Source organism: Ictalurus punctatus, chromosome 6, assembly GCF_001660625.3.
Source record: "Ictalurus punctatus breed USDA103 chromosome 6, Coco_2.0, whole genome shotgun sequence".
Lineage (NCBI taxonomy): Eukaryota > Metazoa > Chordata > Actinopteri > Siluriformes > Ictaluridae > Ictalurus > Ictalurus punctatus.
The window spans coordinates 15,757,549-15,779,633 of NC_030421.2; the positions used below are offsets into that span (position 1 = coordinate 15,757,549).

A 22,085-nucleotide genomic window follows, 5' to 3' on the forward strand; every position below is an offset into this window, starting at 1 on the left:
CTGTGCCTCGATACAATCCTGTCTCAGAGGTCTACAGACAATTCCTTGGACTTCATGGCTTGGTTTGTGCTCTGACATGCATTGTTAACTGTGGGACCTTATATAGACAGGTGTGTGCCTTTCCAAATCATGTCCAATCAACTGAATTTACCACAGGTGGACTCCAATCAAGTTGTAGAAACATCTCAAGGATAATCAGTGGAAACAGGATGCACCTGAGCTCAATTTTGAGTGTCATGGCAAAGGGTGTGAATACTTATGTACATGTGCTTTTTTTGTTTTTTATTTTTAATAAATTTGCAAAGATTTCAAACAAACTTCTTTCACATTGTCATTATGGGGTATTGTTTGTAGAATTTTGAGGAAAATAATGAATTTAATGCTCCCTGGCTTAGGCTCTAGTTTCCCCATGACCCTGAAAAGGATTAAGTGGTATAGAAGATGGATGGATGGATGGATAATAAATTTAATCCATTTTGGAATAAGGCTGTAACATAACAAAATGTGGAAAAAGTGAAGCGTTGTGAATACTTTCTGGATGCACTGTACATATCTGGACCATTTGGACACATTAAACCGATCACCTTTATTTATGCACAAACAGCTCCAGGATATACAATTGTGGTTTCTCATTTGCTTTCTCTTTGTTCTGAGCATTTAGAATGGATTTGAACATTTTGAAAGCAAATGTACAGTTTGAGGTTGAATTTAACAATATAATCTCCGAAACCTGTGTATTATCAGATTTTGTCACAGTGTTCTTTAATTTCTAAAAGGTCTCATAACAGTGTGCTTTAGTTCTGAGAGTTTGTGAGAATAGTCCAGTAACAAATGCTAAGAACAGGTCAGATATACACCCACTGGTCAATTTAAAGAACACCTGTACACTTGCTCATTTATGCAGTTATCCAATCAGGTAATCATGTGGCAGTAGCACAATGCATAAAATCATGCAGATACAAGTCAAGAGCTTCAGTTAACATCAGTTCACATCAAACATCATAATGGTGCAAAATGTAATCTCAGCTTGGCATGGTTGTTGGTACCAGATGGGCAGGTTTGAGTATTTCAAAAACTGGAATATTCACACACAAAAGTCTCTAGAGTTTACACAGAATAGTATGATGGGGGGAAAAAAAAAAAAAAAAACATCATGTGAGTTGAGGGTCTGCATGCTGAAACACCTTGTTGATGAGCAAGATCAGATAAGAATGGCATTAGAAAGGTTTGAGCTGACAGAAGACTATAGCAACTCAAATAAGCACTCTTTAGACACATGGTGAGCAGAAAAGCATGTAACTGGAACTCAATGTGGTCTACTGCTGTTTTAGCCCATCCACCAGAAGGTCAATGTTTTGTGCATGCTTTTCTGCTCGCCATGGTTGTAAAGGGTGATTATATGCGTTATAAACCCTCAATAGATATTACTGGCCAATTTTTATTTAACCATCTAATTTCACCTTTGTCAATATCCAAATTTTAAAAAAATGTGATGCAATACGATATATATAAGTTACAGAGAATGTTAGCTTAGATGCAGTTGCAGTGATAAACGTGATTCACTGCAAAAAATGATCTTAGTACAATCACAATTCCAAAAAAGTTGGGACAGTATGGAAAATGGAAGGGGGGAAAAAAAAAAAAAAAAAAAAAAAAAGAGTCATTTGAAAATTAAATTCAGCCTGTACTATATTGAAAATGCATTATTAACACATTATTTGATGTTTCACTTTATGAATTGAATGTATTTTTTGAAAATATACACTCATTTCAAATCTGATAACTGAAACACTCCAAAAAAGTTGGGACAGTCAACTGTTTAACACTGTGTAATATCACCTTTTCTTTTAATAACACTTTTTAAGTGCTTGGGCGCTGAAGAAGACAGCAGTTGGTGTAGCAAGCTGAATTTTCCCCATTCATCCATCACGCATTTCTTCAGCTGCGCAACTGTACAGGGCCTTTGTTGCCTTATTTTGCGCTTCATAATGCACCACACATTCTCAATGGGAGACAGGTCAGGACTGCAGGCAGGCCATGCTAGCACCCACACTCTCGGACGGACGCTGATAACAGTTTGGATGGTCCTTTTCCTCTTTGGCCCAGAGAACACGATGGCTGTTTTGTCCAAAAACTATTGGAAATGTTGACTCGTTGGACACAAAACACGATTCCACTGTGCTACTGTCCATCTCAGATGAAACCGAGCCCAGAGAAGTGGGGAGCGCTTCTGGACAGTGTTGATGTGTGGCTTCTGCTTTGCATAGTAAAGCCTTAACTTGCATCTGTGGATGCAGCAGCGAATGGTGTTGACTGACAAAGGACTACCAAAGTATTCCCGAGCCCATGTCAGGATATTCATTACAGAATCATGACTGTTTTTAAGACAGTCACGTCTAAGGGATTGGAGATCATGCACATTCAGAAGTGGTTTTCGGCCTTGCCCTTTATGCACCGAGATTTGACCGGATTCCTTGAATCTTTTAATTATATTGTACACTGTAGAAGGTGAAATGCACAAAATCCTATAGCTTTCTCTTTGGGGATTGTTGCTCACAAAGTGTTGCATTATTTACTGACGCATCTGTTGGCAGATTGGCGAGCCTCGACCCATCCTTGCTATTGAAGGACCAGGACTTTTATGGAGGCTCCTTATATACTATGATTAGACGATTGCCTCAACTGTTTCACATCACCTTCTTATTTCAACTCGTCACATCGCTATTAGTCCTAAATCGCCCCTGTCCCAACTTTTTTGGAACGTGTTGCATGCATCAATTTCAAAATAAAAGTTTATCTTCAAAAAACTATGCAGTTGATTATGTAAAACATCAAATGCCTTGTCTTTATGCATGTTTTGTTTAAATACAAGTCAAAGTACATTTACAAATCACTCCTCTTTGTTTTCATTAGCATTTTCCATAATGTCCCAACTTTTTCGGAATTTAATATTAAGATATCTTGAATAAAGGAAAGATTATCTAACATTTCTCATTAAAAAATTATTATATAACAAAAATAAGACAATTAAGCCTTTTTCTAGGTACCGTTACTCATTTCAAGCTGTATTGAAACTGTCTGAATGTATTGGCATATAATTTAGCTTTTTTCTAAAAATAAATTCTTCAAATAATTAAAACGTTTTTGAAATAGGCTTAAATATATTTGTTTAAAATTAGTGTCAGGTCAACTTTGTCTGTGAACTCAGTTCCCCAGAATACACCACGGCCTACAGACATGGCCGTCCCAGACCACATGCTAAAGTGTCCTTGGGCAAGACACTGAACCCCAAGATGCTCCCGATGGCAAGCTAGCGCCTTGCATGGCAGCTCTCCTACCACTGATGTGTGAGTATGTGTGTGAATGGGTGAATCAGAACCAGTGTAAAGTGCTTTATAGAACTGCTAAGGTTAAAATATACATACATATACACACACATATACATATACATATATATACATATACATACATATACATACATACATACATATATATACACATATATATATATATATATATATATATATATATATATATATATATATATATATATATATATACATACATACATACATACATACATATATATATATATATATATACACATTATATATATAAGTGTAGAACATTTACCATTACTTTTCCAGAAGCCACCTCTTTTGACACGTTCACAATCTCCAGACTATTGATCTCATGCACTTGTTCCATGTCACACACACTTTATAAGAGAGACTTTCATTCACTTACATTTGCTAAGTAAATGCTCAGTTTGTGCAGCCACCCCTGACATACAGTATCTCAAAAAAGTGAGTACACCCCTCACATTTTTGTAAATATTTGATTATATCTTTTCATGTGACAACACTGAAGAAATGACACTTTGCTACAATGTAAAGTAGTGAGTGTACAGCTTGTGTAACAGTGTAAATTTGCTGTACCCTCAAAATAACTCAACACACAGACATTAATGTCTAAACCACTGGCAACAAAAGTGAGTACACCCCTAAGTGAAAATGTCCAAATAGGGCCCAAGTAGCCATTTTCCCTCCCCGGTGTCATCTGACTTGTTAGTGTTACAAGGTCTCAGGTGTGAAAGGGGAGCAGGTGTGTTAAATTTGGTGTCATCGCTCTCACACTCCCTCATACTGGTCACTGGAAGTTCAACATGGCACTCATGGAAAAGAACTCTCTGAGGATCTGAGCAAAAGAATTGTTGCTCTACATAAAGATGGCCTAGGCTATAAGAAGATTACCAAGACCCTGACACTGAGCTGCAGCACGGTGGCCAAGACCATACAGCGGTTTAACAGGACAGGTTCCACTCAGAACAGGCCTCGCCATGGTCGACCAAAGAAGTTGAGTGCATGTGCTCAGCGTCATATCCAGAGGTTGTGTTTGGGAAATAGACATATGAGTGCTGCCAGCATTGCTGCAGAGGTTGAAGGGGTGGGGGGTCAGCCTGTCAGTGCTCAGACCATACGCCGCACACTGCATCAAATTGGTCTGCATGGCTGTCATCCCAGAAGGAAGCCTCTTCTAAAGATGATGCACAAAAAAGCCACAAAAGACAAGCAGACTGAGGACATGGATTACTGGAACCTTGTCCTGTGGTCTGATGAGACCAAGATAAACCTATCTGGTTCAGATGGTGTCAAGCGTTTGTGGTGGCAACCAGGTGAGGAGTACAAAGACAAGTGTGTCTTGCCTACAGTCAAGCATGGTGGTGGGGGTGTCATGATCTGGGGCTGCATGAGTGCTGCCGGCACTGGGGAGCTACAGTTCATTGAGGGAACCAGGAATGCCAACATGTACTGTGACATACTGAAGCAAAGCATAATCCCAGCATGTATTCCAGCATGATAACGACCCCAAACACACCGCCAAGATGACCACTGCCTTGCTAAAGAAGCTGAGGGTGAAGGTGATGGACTGGCCAAGCATGTCTCCAGACCTAAGCCCTATCGAGCATCTGTGGGGCATCCTCAAACGGAAGGTGGAGGAGCACAAGGTTTCTAACATACACCAGCTCGGTGATGTCGTCATGGAGGAGTGGAATAGGACTCCAGCGGCAATCTGTGAAGCTCTGGTGAACTCCATGCCCAAGAGGGTTAAGGCAGTGCTGGAAAATAATGGTGGCCACGCACAATATTGACACTTTGGGCCCAATTTGGAAATTTTCACTTAGGGGTGTACTCACTTTTGTTGCCAGCGGTTTAGACATTAATGGATGTGTGTTGAGTTATTTTGAGGGGAAAGCAAATGTACACTGTTATACAAGCTGTACACCCACTACTTTACATTGGAGCAAAGTGTCATTTCTTCAGTGTTGTCACATTAAAAGATTTAATCAAATATTTACAAAAATGTGAGGGGTGTACTCACTTTTGTGAGATACTGTATACCAAGCCTTATTGTCCTGTGTTTGTTATTCTGGTTTTGACTTTTGCTAGTTTCTTGGGTTTTCGACTTTGTCTTTGCCCTGTTTGTGCTGACTGTGCCTTGCCTGACCCTCTCCTGTTTATTGACCTTGATTTTGTATTGGATTTGTCTGCCTGCCTGTTTCAGCTATTAACTAAATTTCACTCTGCTGAATTTGAATCTCACCTCTGGTCATTGAGACAACTAGTCTAATAAGGAGAAATATTAGTTGAATTTAGTTAAACTAATATCGTGTTTTGCAGTGTTGTTGTGTCTTCAATATGTATTAATTATACAATTTCTGCAATATAAATATACAGGCACAAATTTACCTAAAATATCCAATGATGAGGATAGCCACTAGAAGAGACCCAAAGGACACTGCATACCCCACAGTGTACATGATGTGAAGCCTCTCAAAAAATACCTGCTGTAGGTTAAATGTAAAAGGTACAAATTAGTGGTGTATATACAGTGGGAATATCTCAATTGCAGGACAATAAAATCAGAACATTACTGAGCTGTAGCTTACTCGTTCTCTGTTGGGCCTAGGGGATTTTATACACTCTGAGTAATTGGCCCACGTCTTATTCAAGCCCTCTCCAAGCACCCAGGAACTATTGGATTCACACCTCCTGTAGGCATAGCCTGTAAAAGTGAAAATACATTAGATGTTACTATATGTACTATATCGTATAATCACAACCCCATTTACAAATAAGTTGGGAAGCTGTGTAAAATGTAAATAAAAACAGAATACAATGAACTGCAAATCTCACAAAACCATATGTTATTCACAATAGAACATAGAAACATATCAAATGTTTAAACTGAGGAAATGTACTATTTTAAGGAAAAAATAAGGTAATTTTCAATTTGATGGCCACAACATGTCTCAAAAAAGTTGGGAATGTTGCCAATTAAACCCCAGCTGTTTCTTTTTAGTAACACTTACTTTTCCAGTCTTTTGTTGCCCAGTCCCTACTTTTTTGGAATTGGGGTTGTATTTAAATTAACGTTGCTACAGCATGTGTACTAGACTAATGCAGTGGTAATATGCAGGGTTTGGCATGCCAGCAACTGGAGGTTGAGCCTGACCTCAGTTGAGTGTTCTTTAAATGACTGGAATTTTTTCACTGTAGAAAGTTCCTCAAGGTAATGCTGAATGAATTCCATCTTCTCCTTTCTTGCCAATGGAAACTTTTGTTCTTTTCTTAGATTAAAAGTTTTATTATTTAAAAAAAAAACTGGTTTAAAGTGAACACAGAAGTCCACACACTGGAAAAAAAAAAAGCCCAGTGAATTTACTTAATTCAAATTCGTACATCAGTCCCACTTGATTGAATTTAATTAACCTATGTTTTCGTACATCAAACATGATATGATAATATATTTTCAATGCCCTGAATAAAATAGAATAAAAAAACTTCACCTGAGCTGAGTATTGAACCCCATTTGCTGGTGTTCTGCAACAGCACATTACCACTGCATTATTCAACGACACACACTTTACCTATGTTAATTTGAATACTATAATTACAGTACCTGTACTGTGTGAATCGATAAAAATTAAACCAAATATTTGTGGGATGGCCTGTGCATTGGGCTGTATGTAGAGAGATGGTCATCTCTACAGCTGTACCAGTTCCCCTTCCAGCACTGTGAAGCTTTCTATAATGTCAGTGCAGTAACAGTATGGATGGGGTATCTGGATTGTTCAATGCTGGGGGGATCTTTATGCTCATCTGAGGGGGAGGTGGAAGCAAGTAGTCTGTCTGACTCCTTTGGGGTGAGGAGTTGGTCATTGGTAATGGGCTCCTGCTGTGCTCTTTCCTTGATCTTGAGGAAGTTTTTTTTTCATAGAGCCCATGGATGCTTTTTACTACAACTACCCCTGTTGTTTAGAATATGTCAATGCTGATAGTTGTTGTCTCTCATTTTTTTTTCTTTTTAGCTGGAAACACTAACAGATGTCTTTTCTTTCAGTAGAGGAAAAGTTTGAAATTATGGCCCTGTGCCATGCATGGGGTTTGTATGTGTAAAAAAAAATCAGGTTGCTGGTGCCACCATCCTTATGGAGGTCTGCAAATAGAGTCTCTGGATTTTCTGTCAGTCTCTTGTATTTGTAAACATTCCATGCAGTTTCACTTGAAATGTCTTTTGGGTAGTTCACTGAAATAGCCTCCACACTTTGGGTTTGTGTGGTCCTAGGGTTATGGGCCATTTGCACCTGTGCTTGAGGTTGGATGCGGATAATTTTTGCTACTGTATTGGCCAAGCCCCTATAACACCTTTTCACACCTCTAACATGCACAGTAACTCCTTTTTAACTGAATTTTAGCCTGATTCTTACACCCTAACCTATTTGTATCAGCATGAGGATTGTTTTTACTACAAAGAACTTCAGTAAGTCACTCTGGATAATTGTCCCTGCTGAAATGCTGTAAATTTAAATATCATACCTGCATGGTTGAAATCATAGATGTATCTGGGACAGGGCACTTTGCTCAGAAATCCAGGGGAACCTTGTGGCCAACAGATCAAACCATCCCATTCTGGAGGGCACACATCCACTTTTTCCCCAAGAAAAATAAAAAAGTTTATTAATGTAAATTATTGCTGAATCATGTTGTTTTCTCATCAAGCATATGTTCAGATTAAGAGGGCCACATCCAGGGTTCAAATATATTAATTAATTATTTTAAAGTTCCCAAGATGAGTGTTGCATTTAATAATGACTTAATAATTAATTTTTGTATTAATCAGTCTTGTACAACTGATTTGCATAAAAGTCAGCCAATGTGTAAAACCCAAGCACTTTAACAAATATGCACAGGCACACCTTCATCACTTTGCTGATGCAAGCGAGCAATGTTATGGCTCTGTGAGCTATCTGAAACTCGTAAATGAGAGGAATGCAGTGCATGTCACCTTTCTGATGGGAAAGTCTAGGACCATACAGCACCACCATAGCAGTGTCTATCCACACTAGTACCTGTGACATGGAAAGGTTGCACCACTTGAGTATGTTGATATTGAGCCTCATTCCATCTTCCTTTTTCCTAATAAACCTTTCCATATGACCCCCAGCTTTGCTTAGTCAAATATGCTCAGTTCATGTTTCCACCAAAGACAGGTGATCAGCCAATGTCCCCAGAACCTATGCACCAACGACCTGGCACAGGCACTAGTGACCAGTGGCACAAAGTGCTTTTACTAGCCTCTTGCAATGGTAATTGAGCAAGTCAAACTTGCCTTCTCATTTGTATCAACAGACTCAACGATTTCCCATGTCCTGCTGCTATAGCTCCTATAACTTGGAACACTGCCTGTAAATGTTGTGGGAATTATCTCTTTGAGAGGCAAGAGCAAAGGTGTTAGTGACATGACTTACACTGTAATGTCCATTGCAAACATGTGTGTCAGATTTTTTTATATGCCTACAATGCTTCATCAACTTGTACGAGAATTGAGGCCACTGGTCTCTCTATTTACAACATTTGCAGCCTGTGGTTTCTGCATCTGCCATTGCAATCATTATGTGTTCTCTTACAGCAGTTCACAGATTTCCTGCACTCCCAATGAATGTACAAGCTCCTTTACGAAAATGTTACACTGTGTAACAGCCCAGTACTTAGGTCATTGCACTAGGATCAAGCTCTAGTTTTGCCAAGATGTCGTTAATGCTGGCTTGCAGCCCATTAACCTCTGCTGTGCTGACTTCTGGGATTACACTCTGACTGTGCTGATGGAACAGCCCACCAAGGAAATCAGCACTCTCATACTGAGCAGGCCACAAGGTTATGGAATGAGATGCAGCCACTAAAAGGACACCATATTCTGTCTCTACACATGAAGAAGCTGTACTATACTCCAACAAGCTCTGAACCTCACTGTGCTGTTGCATTGCTGAATTTTTTTTAAAAAATGTACACTTATTTCCTTTTATCTTTATACTTTATCTTCATGTCCCACTGGTGCATGTTTATCATCTCGTTTGACCAGAAAAAGTCATTTCAAAAGTCTCCTGGCTCATCTCTGTAGTTGCTTTGGACTAATGATTAGATGTTTACATCTTGCAGTGCAGCATTTATAGTTCTATTGTTGACTATCATTGCTATAATCAGGATGCTTCTGGGGATAATGTTTCTTTTGTCAACATGTTCTAAATTGATATAGTCCTGATTTGCATTTCAGGCATCTAAATTGCTTGCTTGCATTACTTTTACTTTTTATGGCTTCTTAAGAATATAATAATTGGTTGTCTTAGGCCATGCATAGAAAATTTTAAAACAAAGACAGATGACTAAAATAATGAATAAAAAAAACAATATATGACATGAACACAATAATGGTTCCATTATTGCTCCATTATTGGCACCCTTGGTAATCATGGGTAAACAATGTTATTAAAAATTATCTGTGATTATTTATTATTGTATAACATTAAAAATATGAGAGAAATATTAAACAAAACCACATGTCTTAATTATTGGCAACCATGCATTTAGAACTGTACTACCTTCCTTTGCCTGATGCTGGCCGTATAATGATAGTTCTGCTGTTTTTACAGATTCTTGAACTGAAATCGAGGAAATCAGTCATGTTAGTTTCATTTCAGCGTTCTTGTATTGCTAAATACATTTATGGGATGTCACACAGAATGAGTGGAGGACGAGAATTGTTACATTATGTTGCTTTCAATATGCCACCATAAAATCAGACCATGTCACACAATGTATTTTCCGCCGTAAAAACAAACAAACAAACAAACAAACAAACAAAAAAAACACCACATGAGTGGAGTTTTTAAAGATTGTTAATGCACTACAGAAACACTACATAAGTACCTTCACACTAATGGTCTTGCATATTTTGCATTGATTTAAATATATGTATACTGTATGTTTGTGTTATATATACACATACAGTCATGCAACCTAGCCAAAGGATTAGGCCTATTAAACCTATACTATATGCTGTATAAGCAATATTAACAGTTCCATACACTATAATCTAATTGTTGGTAAATAATTTGAAAGTTAAAACAAGGATTGAGTTCAACTTTGCTTCTGCCAGATTAACACCAACATGAAATAACAATAAAAGTATAAGTGATAAATTAATCCATTGCCATGATATTAAAATAGGAGCTGCAATTATCATTAATTTAGTTACATCATAATATATTCTACAATTTTAGTGAGGTATAACAGAGTGACACTTCAGAAAATGGTGTAAAACAATTCAAAAGTGTAGACAACTCATAAAATGATTTAATTCATAATGCAATATTTCTTTATTTAATATTGCCATCATCATCGTTGTCATGATTGTCATCGATGTTATGTCAGGCATTAGAATCAGAGGCCAATGCAAGTGCAGATGACTTTTTACTAAGTACAATACAAAAACCAACACTAAGACCATGAACAAGAATGAAGCAAGCATGGAAACACAAAAGAACATGAAGTTAACAACAAACACTAGACAAGGAGTGTTACAAATGTGTATGATTCTCAGGTATGCATGATCTCATGTGATGTGCAGGGGCTGATGGGTAATGTAATTCAGCACTGCTTTGTTGTTCATTTTGTTCTTGTTCTGTTTCTTGTTGTTCATGTTCAACAAATAATCTGAATCAGCTAAAATTTAAAAAATAAATAAATAAATAAATAAATAAAAACACAATAACAACAACAAGAAAAACCTTCATTCTGAGGTTGGAATATCAGATAACTGACAAATACCTCTGTTTTTGCAAAGCTCTGACTCATACACCCAACGATCTGTTTGGTGCTTAAGTCCATTGATAAATGTAAGATGTGAATGCATAATTCCAAAAAGAATAATATTTAGGGCATTTCTAAATCTGTATCTGTATCCTATCTGTAGGTCATCTGATTAAATGTTAAGGGTTCCCTTCAGTGTGATAAACCAAGGTACACTTGAGGTTCCAAGATAAACATCTTGATTTTCTTGCCCTCAGAAAAGGAACAGATCTGCCATGTGTGTATTGTGCTCAACAAACGAATCTAAAACTACCCCTCTGTAAAACTGGAGAAATGTGAATTCCATCATCTCTTCAGATGCAACTTATTTCTGGTCATTCAAACTGGAATTGGCTAATTGAGGCTCAGACACACGATATGAATGCAGCCCTAGCAGTCTAGTGAAGATACATCAATATGACAGGGAATGAGAGAACTGCTTTTCTCATGCCAGCTGAACAGCCACCTTTAATAAATCAGAGAATTAGTAAAAAGTACAAATGGTAGACTATGAGAAAGTGACACATAACCGTGATACATACATAACTGATGATTTTTTAAAATTGGACTAAATAAATGCAAGATTTTTTATTTAGTGTACGGTGTTCAGACTATTTGGAGGATTTTGTTTAGAAAAAATCCTGTATTATGCTGCTATACAATATTAGAATCTGATCTGTCAGTCTGTGTGTCTGTCTGTGTGTATGGGGGCATGGTGGTTTAGTGGTTAGCATGTTTGCCTTTCACTGCCAGGGTTGGGGATTCTGCCCTGTGTGCACCAGCCTCTTCCCCCAGCCCCAGGACATGTGTTATAGGCTGATTGAAATCTTTAAATTGCCTGGAGTGTGTGCAATTATTCCCTGAGATGGGTTTGCCTCTGTACACCACCGCAATAGATTTAAAATGAAGCAGTGATGTGACTGAAGTATAGACTTTCGGGCTTTAATTCAAGGGGATTAACAAAAATATTGCATTAACCATTTAGGAATTATAGCCATTTTTACAGAGTCCCTCCATTTTCATAGGCTCAAAAGTAATTGGACAAACCAAACAATATTAAATATTACGATTATTTTTAATACTTAGATGCAAATCCTTTGTAGTCAAAGACTGCCTGAAGTCTGGAACCCATGGACATGATCAAATGCTGAGTTTCATCCCTTGAGATGCTTACCCAGGCATTTACTGCAGCTGTCTTCAGTTGCTGCTTGTTTGTGAGTCTTTCTACAGTTACATCATCAATACACACCAGTGACCCAGTTCCACTGACAGCCATATATGTCCATGCCACAACACTGCCTCTACATGTTTAACAGATGATGTGAGTCGTGAGACCTTCCTTTCCTTGTCCATACTCTTCTCTTCCCATCATTCTGGTACAAGATAATCTTTGTTTATAAAAAAAAAAGTCTAATCTGGCTTTTCTGTACTTGAGTGTTACCAGGGTTAGGGTTATATGTATTTACATTCATGAAGGTGTCTCTTGATTTTAGACGTTGAGAATGACATACATACCTCCTCCAGAATGTTCTTGACTTGGCTAGATGTTGTGAAGGAGTTTTTCTTCAACAAGGAAAGAATTCTGCAATCATCCAATTTAGTTATCTTCCATGGCCTTCAAGATCTTTTGGAAGTACTGAGCTCACCAGTGCATCCTTTCTCTTTACGAATGTACCAAATTGTTGATTTGGCCACTCTTAAAGTTTCTTAAAGTATGTTTTGTTTTTTCAGCCTAACAATGGCCTCCTTCAATTGCATCGACACCTCTTTGGACCGCATATTCCCAGAGTTCCCTGGAACAGCTACCAAATGCAAATTCTCTTGGAGACCATTGGAATCAACTCCAGACCTTTTTTCTCCTTAATCTGTCATGAAATAATGAGGAAACAAGCCACACCTGGCCATGAAACTGCTTATCAGTCAATTGTCCGATTACTTTTGAGCCTGCTTAAATGGAGGGACTGTGAAAAATGGCTGCAATTCCTAAACAGTTAATGAAGTATTTTTGTTAAATCCCTTGAATTAAAGTTGAAAGTCTACACTTCAATCACATATTGATTGTATCATTACATATCCATTGTGGTGGTGTAGAGACAAATGTAAAAAATAGTGTCACTGTCCAAATACGTATGGACCTGACTGTAGTCCACAAGACAATAACAACTAAATTTACACCATCAAACAAATGAAAAAGTTTACATACGCTTGATTCTTAATACAGTGTTGTTACCTGGATGATCAATGACAGTTTTTATGTTTTGTGATAGTTTCACGTGTTATAAATGTTTATGAGTTTTGGATCGTGGATGTAGTTTGCAATCAACCTCATGAACATCAATCCTAATCATCTTTCTGAGTCCTGTTCATTACACCCACTTTGTGCTCAGTGTTATTAGAATATGCTCTGGATCCACTGCAATCCAGACCAGGATACAGTGGTTACTGAAAATGATGAGTGAGTGAAAGAAAGTCATACACATTCATTATTAAGTAACTTCACTAAATATCAATTAAATATACATCTCAAGCTAAATTATAAAGTAAATTGTTGCACACTTCAGTACTCATTCCACAGTTGTGCATGTTGCAGAGTTTGTTAACAACAGAGCTGTGCCTCAGATATCTGCTATTTATGTTTCAGCTGAATGCAAAAAAATGCAGAATGATGCGGCATTATAAGAAAATAAATGATCAAACGAGGAGCTGTGAAATGGGTGCTTGCAAGTACTTAGGGTGTAGATGTAATTGGAAAAAAAATTTGCTCTGAGAGCACTACTTACAAAAACCTGGCAAACACACTGGTGTGAAGTGCATAGAGGCAATTTAAACAATCTGAAAATAAGAAGTTTACACCCCACATAGCTTGGACTTGGAATCCGTTCAGTCGAGTACGACTCTCGGCCACTCTATAGCTCAATGTTCTCCATGTCTTCTGATCTCTCACGGCTTCTTTCAATCCTGCTATGTTCAGTTCTTGATACTCGCTGGTATCTAGCCAGCGAGTTCTTGGGTGGCCTTTTCCTCTTTTGTCACTGATCATTCCAAGCATGACGTCCTTCTCAAGCAACTTGCTTCGCCCTCACATAGCTACAAGTGTTAATATGAATAGCTGTTGAAGAGGCTACGAACAGCCCATGAAGGGCTGTAATGTAATAATCTTTTGAGTGTTTGACTGAAGGGGAATCTTTAAATCAGGCAGGTTATATAATGTGGGGCTCGGATTTTAATTTGTTTATTGTCCGCAGCATCAAATTTGTAAAAAGTCTGAAGCTTTTTATATAAGAGATAGTATCTCACTTACAGTGGGGCTTGAATGTTTGTGAACCCTTTAGAATTTTCAAATTTTGAAAATCAAGAGAACACAATTAGGCAAATGAGACAAAATTATAATACTTGGTCAGCCATTTATTGAGGAAAATGATCCAGTATTACATATGTGTGAGTGGCAAAAGTATGTGAACCTCTAAGATTAGCAGTTAATTTGAAGGTGAAATTAGAGACAAGTGTTTTCAATCAATGGGATGATAATCAGGAGTGAGTGAGCACCCTGGTTTATTTAGAGAAAAGGGTTGCAAGGAGAAAGCCACTGTTCTCCAAAAACAGTGCAGTTTGCTAAAGATAATGTGGACAAACCAGAAGGCTACTGGAAAAATGTTTTGTGGATGGATGAGACCATAATAGAACTTTTTGGTTTTAATGAGGAGCATTATGTTTGGTGAAAGGAAAACACCACATTCCAGCATATGATTCTTATCCCATCTGTGAAGCATAGTGGTGGTAATATCATGGATTGGGTTTGTTTTGCTGCATCTGTGCCTGGACGGCTTGCCATCATTGATGGAAGAATGAATTCTGAATTATAACAGAATTTTAAAGGAAAATGTCAGGACATCTGTTGATGAATTGAATTTAAAGAGAAAGTGGGTCATGCAGCAAGACAATGGCCTTAAGCATACAAGTGGTTCTGCCAAAGAAAGGTTAAAGAAGAATAAGGTTAATGTTTGGGAATGGCCAAGTCAAAGACCTTAATCCAATGTTGTGGAAGGACCTGAAGCAAGCAGATCATATGAGGAAACCCACCAACATCCCAGAGTTGAAGCTGTTCTGTACTGAGGAACAGGATAAAATTCCTCCAAGCCAATGTGCAGGACTGATCAACAGTTACCGGAAACATTTAGTGACAGTTATTGCTGCACAACGGGGTTATAACAGATAGAGAAAGCAAAGGTTCACATACTTTTGCCACTGACAGATATGTAATATTGGATCATTTTCCTCAATAAATAAATGACTAAATATAATATTTTAGTCTCATTTGTTTAATTGGGTTCTCTTCATCTACTTTGAGGACTTGAGTGAAAATCTGATGTTTTAGGTCAAACAGTATTTATACACATATATAGAAAATTCACAAACTTTCAAACACTACTGTAAATTAATTTTAATTAAGATGCTTCCATCACTACTTTAGTCCATATTATTAGCACCAAAGTGACTGTCCTCTCAAACCTCCAAAGCTGACAATTCTTCTGTCTGGGATATTTCCACACTAAGCTTTTTACACATGTTTTGCTTATCAAACTAAACAGTAATATGGTTTGCAATTATTTTTTTTATTTTTTTTGCATGGAAACACCTGCATGCATGGGGCTGTTGTTAAGTGTAAGGGATTATAGTGCAGTGGCACATGATGGGTTCTCGATAGGCAACCTCCAGAATCGTTGCAGGAAATTATTTTAAAACAACTTGATCACTGTGAAGCAATCTTCTCAAAATAATCACGTATTCTCTTATTGAGGGCTAACACATAAGCATGGATGTCCACTTGAGATAAAAGTATCTTATAAATACTGATACAAGCCTCAGGTCTCATCCACTACACTTTCAACTCATGGTTAAGAACTAGACCATGCATGGCAGCTCAGATGTTCACAAACAAATCAAAGATCCTTGCCCCTCACTGGTGCTTCACACTGTAATTAGTCACTCAGTAAGATAACTCTGAACACCTCTTAATGCTCATTGCATTCTTAGTATGCTCACTCCATTATACATGCACATCCACATGCTACAATGACTGATTATTGCTATTTATCCACTGTGCAATACATTTATTACAAAGTTCACTTAGCAAAGTGAATATAGTCAATTTTATCTAGTATTTCCTATTATAAGATTACCATAAACCAAAAGTATGATGACGAGATATGAAATCTATCTCTAGAATTTTAACTTTTTACTCATTTCAAGTTTGAAATAGTCTTGTTCTATTGCCAGATAATTTTGTGCATTTATTTCTAGAAAGAAGCAAAATTTTCTCCAATAGAATAAGAAAATATAAATCACAAAAAGAGTAAATGAGTCTCAAAATGGGTTTAATAATCTTATATTTGGTTTATTGTAATTGTATAATAGGTAATACTCGATAAATTGGACTATATTCTAGATATTTTTCACTTGGTAAGATGTCAGTTTCTGCAGTATATTTGCACTTGATCAAGTCAATAATATGCATGCGCCTTTTAAGTTATGTATATTCCATGCAAAACCCAAAACGTGATAATTTATTCACTTTAATTGTTACAATTAAATGATTATGATAACAATGTACAGAAATGTTATCACAGATTAAGGCAAAATATTCCAAAGGCACACATGATGAAAATAAGTGTATGGAGAAGGATTTCACCAATGTTAGTTTATATTAGTTGAAAGCAGTATAAGCTGCAACACAAACATAAACTTAGTGTGACTATGGGTTAGAATCATGTTAAGCAATTTTCTCGAAATGGTAGAATTTTATCTAGCATGTAAACTTACATATTCATAGCAAAGGATCCTTCCAGAAAGTGACTATGTGAAGAAAATTACAATTGCATTCCACAGTCAGGAGAACAGCAAGGAGGACCGGCCTTTCTGTGCAAGTGGAATAAGCCAACTTGGAACACAATCTCTCTCCCTCTCTCTCCCTCTCTCTCTCTCCAGCTGATTTACACCCTGTCCCCTTGTTTCTCCTTGTTACCTTGTCCAGGTATGTAATAATTTACTGCCCCTAGCCTTGAGAGAACACCTGTTTTGCATATTTGTGCTGTCGTGAGGGATTCTATTCATGGGATTCAATAACTTTGAGACTGGAGAAGTTATAAGTTTGGAGAACCCACTTGAAGCATTCATTCTATTAAAGTGTTCTTTCAATCGAAATAGTTAAACTATTTCAATTGCTTTTGGTTGATTTGTTCATTGCAGTCAGCTGAAAGTCTGTACATTTTGACAATAAACCTGATTTGCAATGGGGGTTGAATAATTTTGATGGCTACTGTATCTGAGAAAATTGTCCTAGTATTTTTTCTTACCTGCCAGGTCATGTGTAGATACAGTATGGAGGCACTTAAGTTTGGCATCCAGGAGCATCTGCACCTGCTCCTCTGCTGTTATCTCCCCATCTGGACCAGCCTGAGTAAACAACAAGAGCTCTTCAATGTCATCTATCAATTCAAATCATAGACAGTAAATGGTGCGTTACTAGTATTGCAAGTTACATTATTGAAAAATTGAGACACTGGGACATTGAGACATCCTGAGTCTGAGGTTTTTGTGATTTTTGTGGCCAAAAATGCTTGATTGTGGTTGGTTTTTTTAAAAATTGGGATGCAACTTGCAGTTTTTTTTTTTTTTTTTGCGGAAAAATACTTGAATTGGCGAAATTGCAACTGCACAAAAGTATATTGCATGGTCTTTCTCAGTTATGTTTGTTGGTAAATGAGACCTTTTAACTGTACTCATGTTCGACACATATGAATCCAAGCGGGTGTACTCACTTTTGTGAGATACTGTATACCCAGTGTTTATTTCACCTTTACAGATGCACTTAAATAAACAGCATAGGTGTTAATTCAACATTTGATATTTTGTTGTGCATTTCTCACTTACCTCCACATGGTCACTTCATTTCAAGCATGTTCCCCCAGTAAGATCACCACATACAGTTCCAGTTGCAATCAAAATTATTGAACCCACATTGCAAATCAGGTTTATTGTCAAAATTTACAGACTTGTGAAATTGAAATAGTTAAATACAATGAATGCATCAAGTGGTTTCCCCAAATTCAACTGAAAATGCAACTTATAATGATTTCTTCAGTTTCAAAATTATTCAACACCCTGAATAGAATTCTCACAACAGCACAAATATGCAAAACCGGTGTTGTCTCAAGCACACCTGATACAACTTATTAAGGGCTTCATTAGTTGCACCAGGTGTGCTTGAGCTGTAACATATGAAATACCTGAACTGGCTAGTGGCAGAAAATATATGAAATACCTGGACGGAAAAAAAAAAAGGAAGCTATCAACAACTACAAGATTTCTGAGAAGGCAGGTTGTAAAAACCCTTGAGTAACTGCAAAATACTTGCAGGAAGACTTGGTGGCAACAGGCACTGAGATTTCAGTGAGTACAGTAGGGTGCGTACTAAATACAGAAGGTTTCCATGCCAGAACTCCAAGATATACACCACTACTGACCCAAGCTTACCTCAAATTCCACCAAGGCTTGGTTGCAGAAGAAGTCCTAGAAGATTCTACAGGGCCATCACAGTCACCTGACTTGAACCCCATAGAAAATCTCTGGTGGGGTTTAAAGAAGGTGGTTGCAGCACACACACCCAAGAATATTACTGACCTGGAGGCCATTGCTCATGAGGAATGGGCTAAGATTCCTCAGGAACGCTGCCAGAAGCTATGCATCTCGTTTGCAGCAGGTCATAACAGCAAAAGTTTGCTCTATTAAGTACTAAAGATGCTTGCCATGAAGGGGTTGAATTATTTCGAGACTGGAGAAGTCATTATAAGTTGCATTTTCAGTTGAATTTGGGGAAACCACTTGAAGCATTCGTTGTGTAACTATTTCAATTGCTTTTACAGCTGAAAGTCTGTAAATTTGAAACCTGATTTGCAGTGGGGGTTCAATACATTTTATTGCAACTGTATGTACACTACGTATGCAGAATGATAGCTCAAGAAATGGTAGCTCACAAAAAGTAAAGGAGAAGACTCAGTGAGTGAGTGAGAGAAAACAATGAAAAAAGTGAGTGCCAATCATTCTGTCGCTTTGCAGTAGAGCTGGGAAAATGGGAGTTTCTGAAATAATTAATTCATATAAAATGTTCATAAAGCAAAGTCACAACAGCAAGGTGCAATCCTAATTTCAATTCATGTGTGAAAGGGAAAAGGTTATAAAGAAAGAAACTCTGACAATTAAATACACAGCAGAAAAAAAAGCAATGTGCATATTGGATAGAACAGTTAGGGTGTTCCAAGGGTAGGATGTTTACTTGGATATGGGTACAAATGCAGTTAAAGAGGTCACTTTTTAATAATTGAGATTACATGATTTAAAAAAAAAAAAAAAAAACACATTACATTTTGTTAAGTAGTTCCACATTTTTCAAAGCACTTCAGATAATGAGAATTGTATTAATTAATTCATTCATTGATTCAGACACTGGGCATGAGGCAGGAATACACCCAGGACGTACAAACCATGGGTTTGGTGAAACCTCCTGTAATGTCTAATAAGGCAGGAAACGCTTGTAGAAGATATTGGACATTCAAATATTATTTTTTATTATTATTACTATTATTATTATTTTTAAATATTCATTGTATATACAATAACTTATAACTTATTTACAATAACATATACAGTTCAATTCAGACAACAGCTTTTCAAAGTGGTTTAAATCCAAAGATTGACATGTCTGTTGTAAGATACCGATTTTGTTCAACCTGTGTTTCGTTGGCTGTATATTTCTTTATATTCTCTTGCTGACTAACCTTCCGAGGCTCTAATGCACACAAAGACATACCTCTTCTGGCAGAGGTATGCAGGTGGTTATATTATAAGGTTCTATCTGACCTATTTTTATTTTTTTTATTTTTTTGCAGAAATAAGTTAATGTCATAAATATGTTATTTACATGCCATTTAACATGCATGAGGTTTTAAATGAAAATGGTAATTAAATGTACACTGTAAAACATTTTCTGTAAAATTTACAGTAACTCTGCTGCCAGTAAATTACTTTAAGTTTACAGTAAACAATGGCATCTTTGAGATTTGTTGTGATTTGAACACATGTTCTTCTGAGCTGTGACTCAAAACCTTAACCACTGAGCCACCACAACTAGCTTGATTAAACTGCATTGATTCAATCACCTCAACCACTGAATTACCTCACAGTAAAAGATGAATTGCAGAGGTTTACTACACCAAAGTTAGCATATAGCATATAAAAGTAACATATAAAATATAAACTCAAAAAGGATTTGTACTTGCCTAAAATATTCACTAAAATAAATTGAACAAAAGTTATACATGAATTTACAGATGTCAACACAAGGAGAATTTTTACCACTCTCACCACTGCCAAAAATATTCAATATCCCATTATGCATTGCATTTTCTGGAATTTTACTCTAAACCAATGATCTAATTGACTAATTGTTTACAGTCCAAACCTGTAAAATAATAAAATGCTATTTTTCTAAATAGTGTACATTTATGAATGTAAAAAATGAAAAAGAAGTTTAAAAATTACATCTGTTTTGTCCTTATTTAGGGTTAAAACTAGAGATGCACCGATGTATCGGCCAATAAAAGCTATTTTTCACGCTATCAGCCATCGACCGATAGTTTTAAAACATCCGATGATCAGGGCTGATTATATCCTGTCAATCAAAAAAGGGTGGGAAAGCACATTGAATTCGTGCTGTGTGTAAAGATGCTTCTTGTATGGAATTACTTTGAATTGGGTGACAATGACGACTAAACTGTAGTTTGTAAGCTCTGTAATCTCTGCACTGGTAAAATATTACACCGGACGCTGCAGCAGTGAAGCGGGAGTTTCGGCGTCGAGTCTTTTTTTTTTTTGCCTGAATTAAACTGAATTAAAGCGCCAGTACACTATTGAAAGATTTAAATGAAGATGAGTTGGCAAAAAAGTATATATTGCACAGAAAAATATATTTGTAGAGTAGTATATTTCATATCAAGTTAATGTTAATATATAAAAAAGTTGATATTATATATTACCAGTTTGATGTTCAGTGATGAAGTAGAAATGCTTTTGTTTGTGGTGAGTGAATGTGAGACTAACAGGAGGTTTTTTAGGTCGCGGGGGAACCTGGAGCCTATCCCAGGGAGCATAGGGCACAAGGCGGGGTACACCCTGGACAGGGGGCCAGTCCATCGCAGGGCACAAATCACATACACACACCCATTCATACACTACGGAGACGTTAGACACGCCAATCAGCCTACCATGCATGTCTTTGGACTGGGGGAAGTACCCGGAGAAACCGGAGGAAACCCCTGCAGCACAGGGAGAACATGCAAACTCCGCACACACACGGCCCCGGTGGGAATCGAACCCCGGACGCGTGAGGCGAACATGCTAACCACTAAGTCACCGTGTACCCTAATATGAACTAATAACATTCAATAATGTTTATAAGACCAGTTACTCTGAAATAACTTGTTGAAAATGGAGAGAATAAAGTTTTTATTTGCATTTCCTTTAGAACCGAGGAATTAATTAGTATTAATTTAAAAGAAGGCATAAAAGGCAGAACTATCGGTATCGGTTATCAGTATCGGCCGATATCACTATGAATAATCGATTATCGGTATCGGCTGAGAAATTTAGTATCGGTGCATCTCTAGTTAAAACTCTAAGGCTTGATATTTAGGAATTATTTTTCTTTTAAAAATTGAAAACCTTATGCGTCTATTATAAGGAATTACTTTTGTCCCAAAAGAACCACCATTTTAAATAGTGTTTATATAGGCTAGAGTTCTTGTGGTGATCTTATTCCTGTATATCTGAGACACACACACA

The 22,085-nt window shown here is 37.2% G+C and overlaps 1 protein-coding gene across 1 annotated transcript in view; it reads right to left on the bottom strand.

Annotated features, from left to right (window-relative positions):
* The window catches only part of pth2ra (parathyroid hormone 2 receptor a), an 82,608-nt gene that overhangs the window by 59,944 nt on the left and 579 nt on the right, over positions 1–22,085 (bottom strand). The window contains exons 2-5 of the mRNA XM_017469306.3: positions 17,543–17,642; positions 7,881–7,991; positions 5,951–6,066; positions 5,751–5,848 (exon numbers count right to left, since the gene is read on the bottom strand). Of these exons, the coding sequence (XP_017324795.1) occupies positions 5,751–5,848; positions 5,951–6,066; positions 7,881–7,991; positions 17,543–17,642 (425 nt within the window). The remainder of the gene's footprint in view (positions 1–5,750; positions 5,849–5,950; positions 6,067–7,880; positions 7,992–17,542; positions 17,643–22,085) is intronic.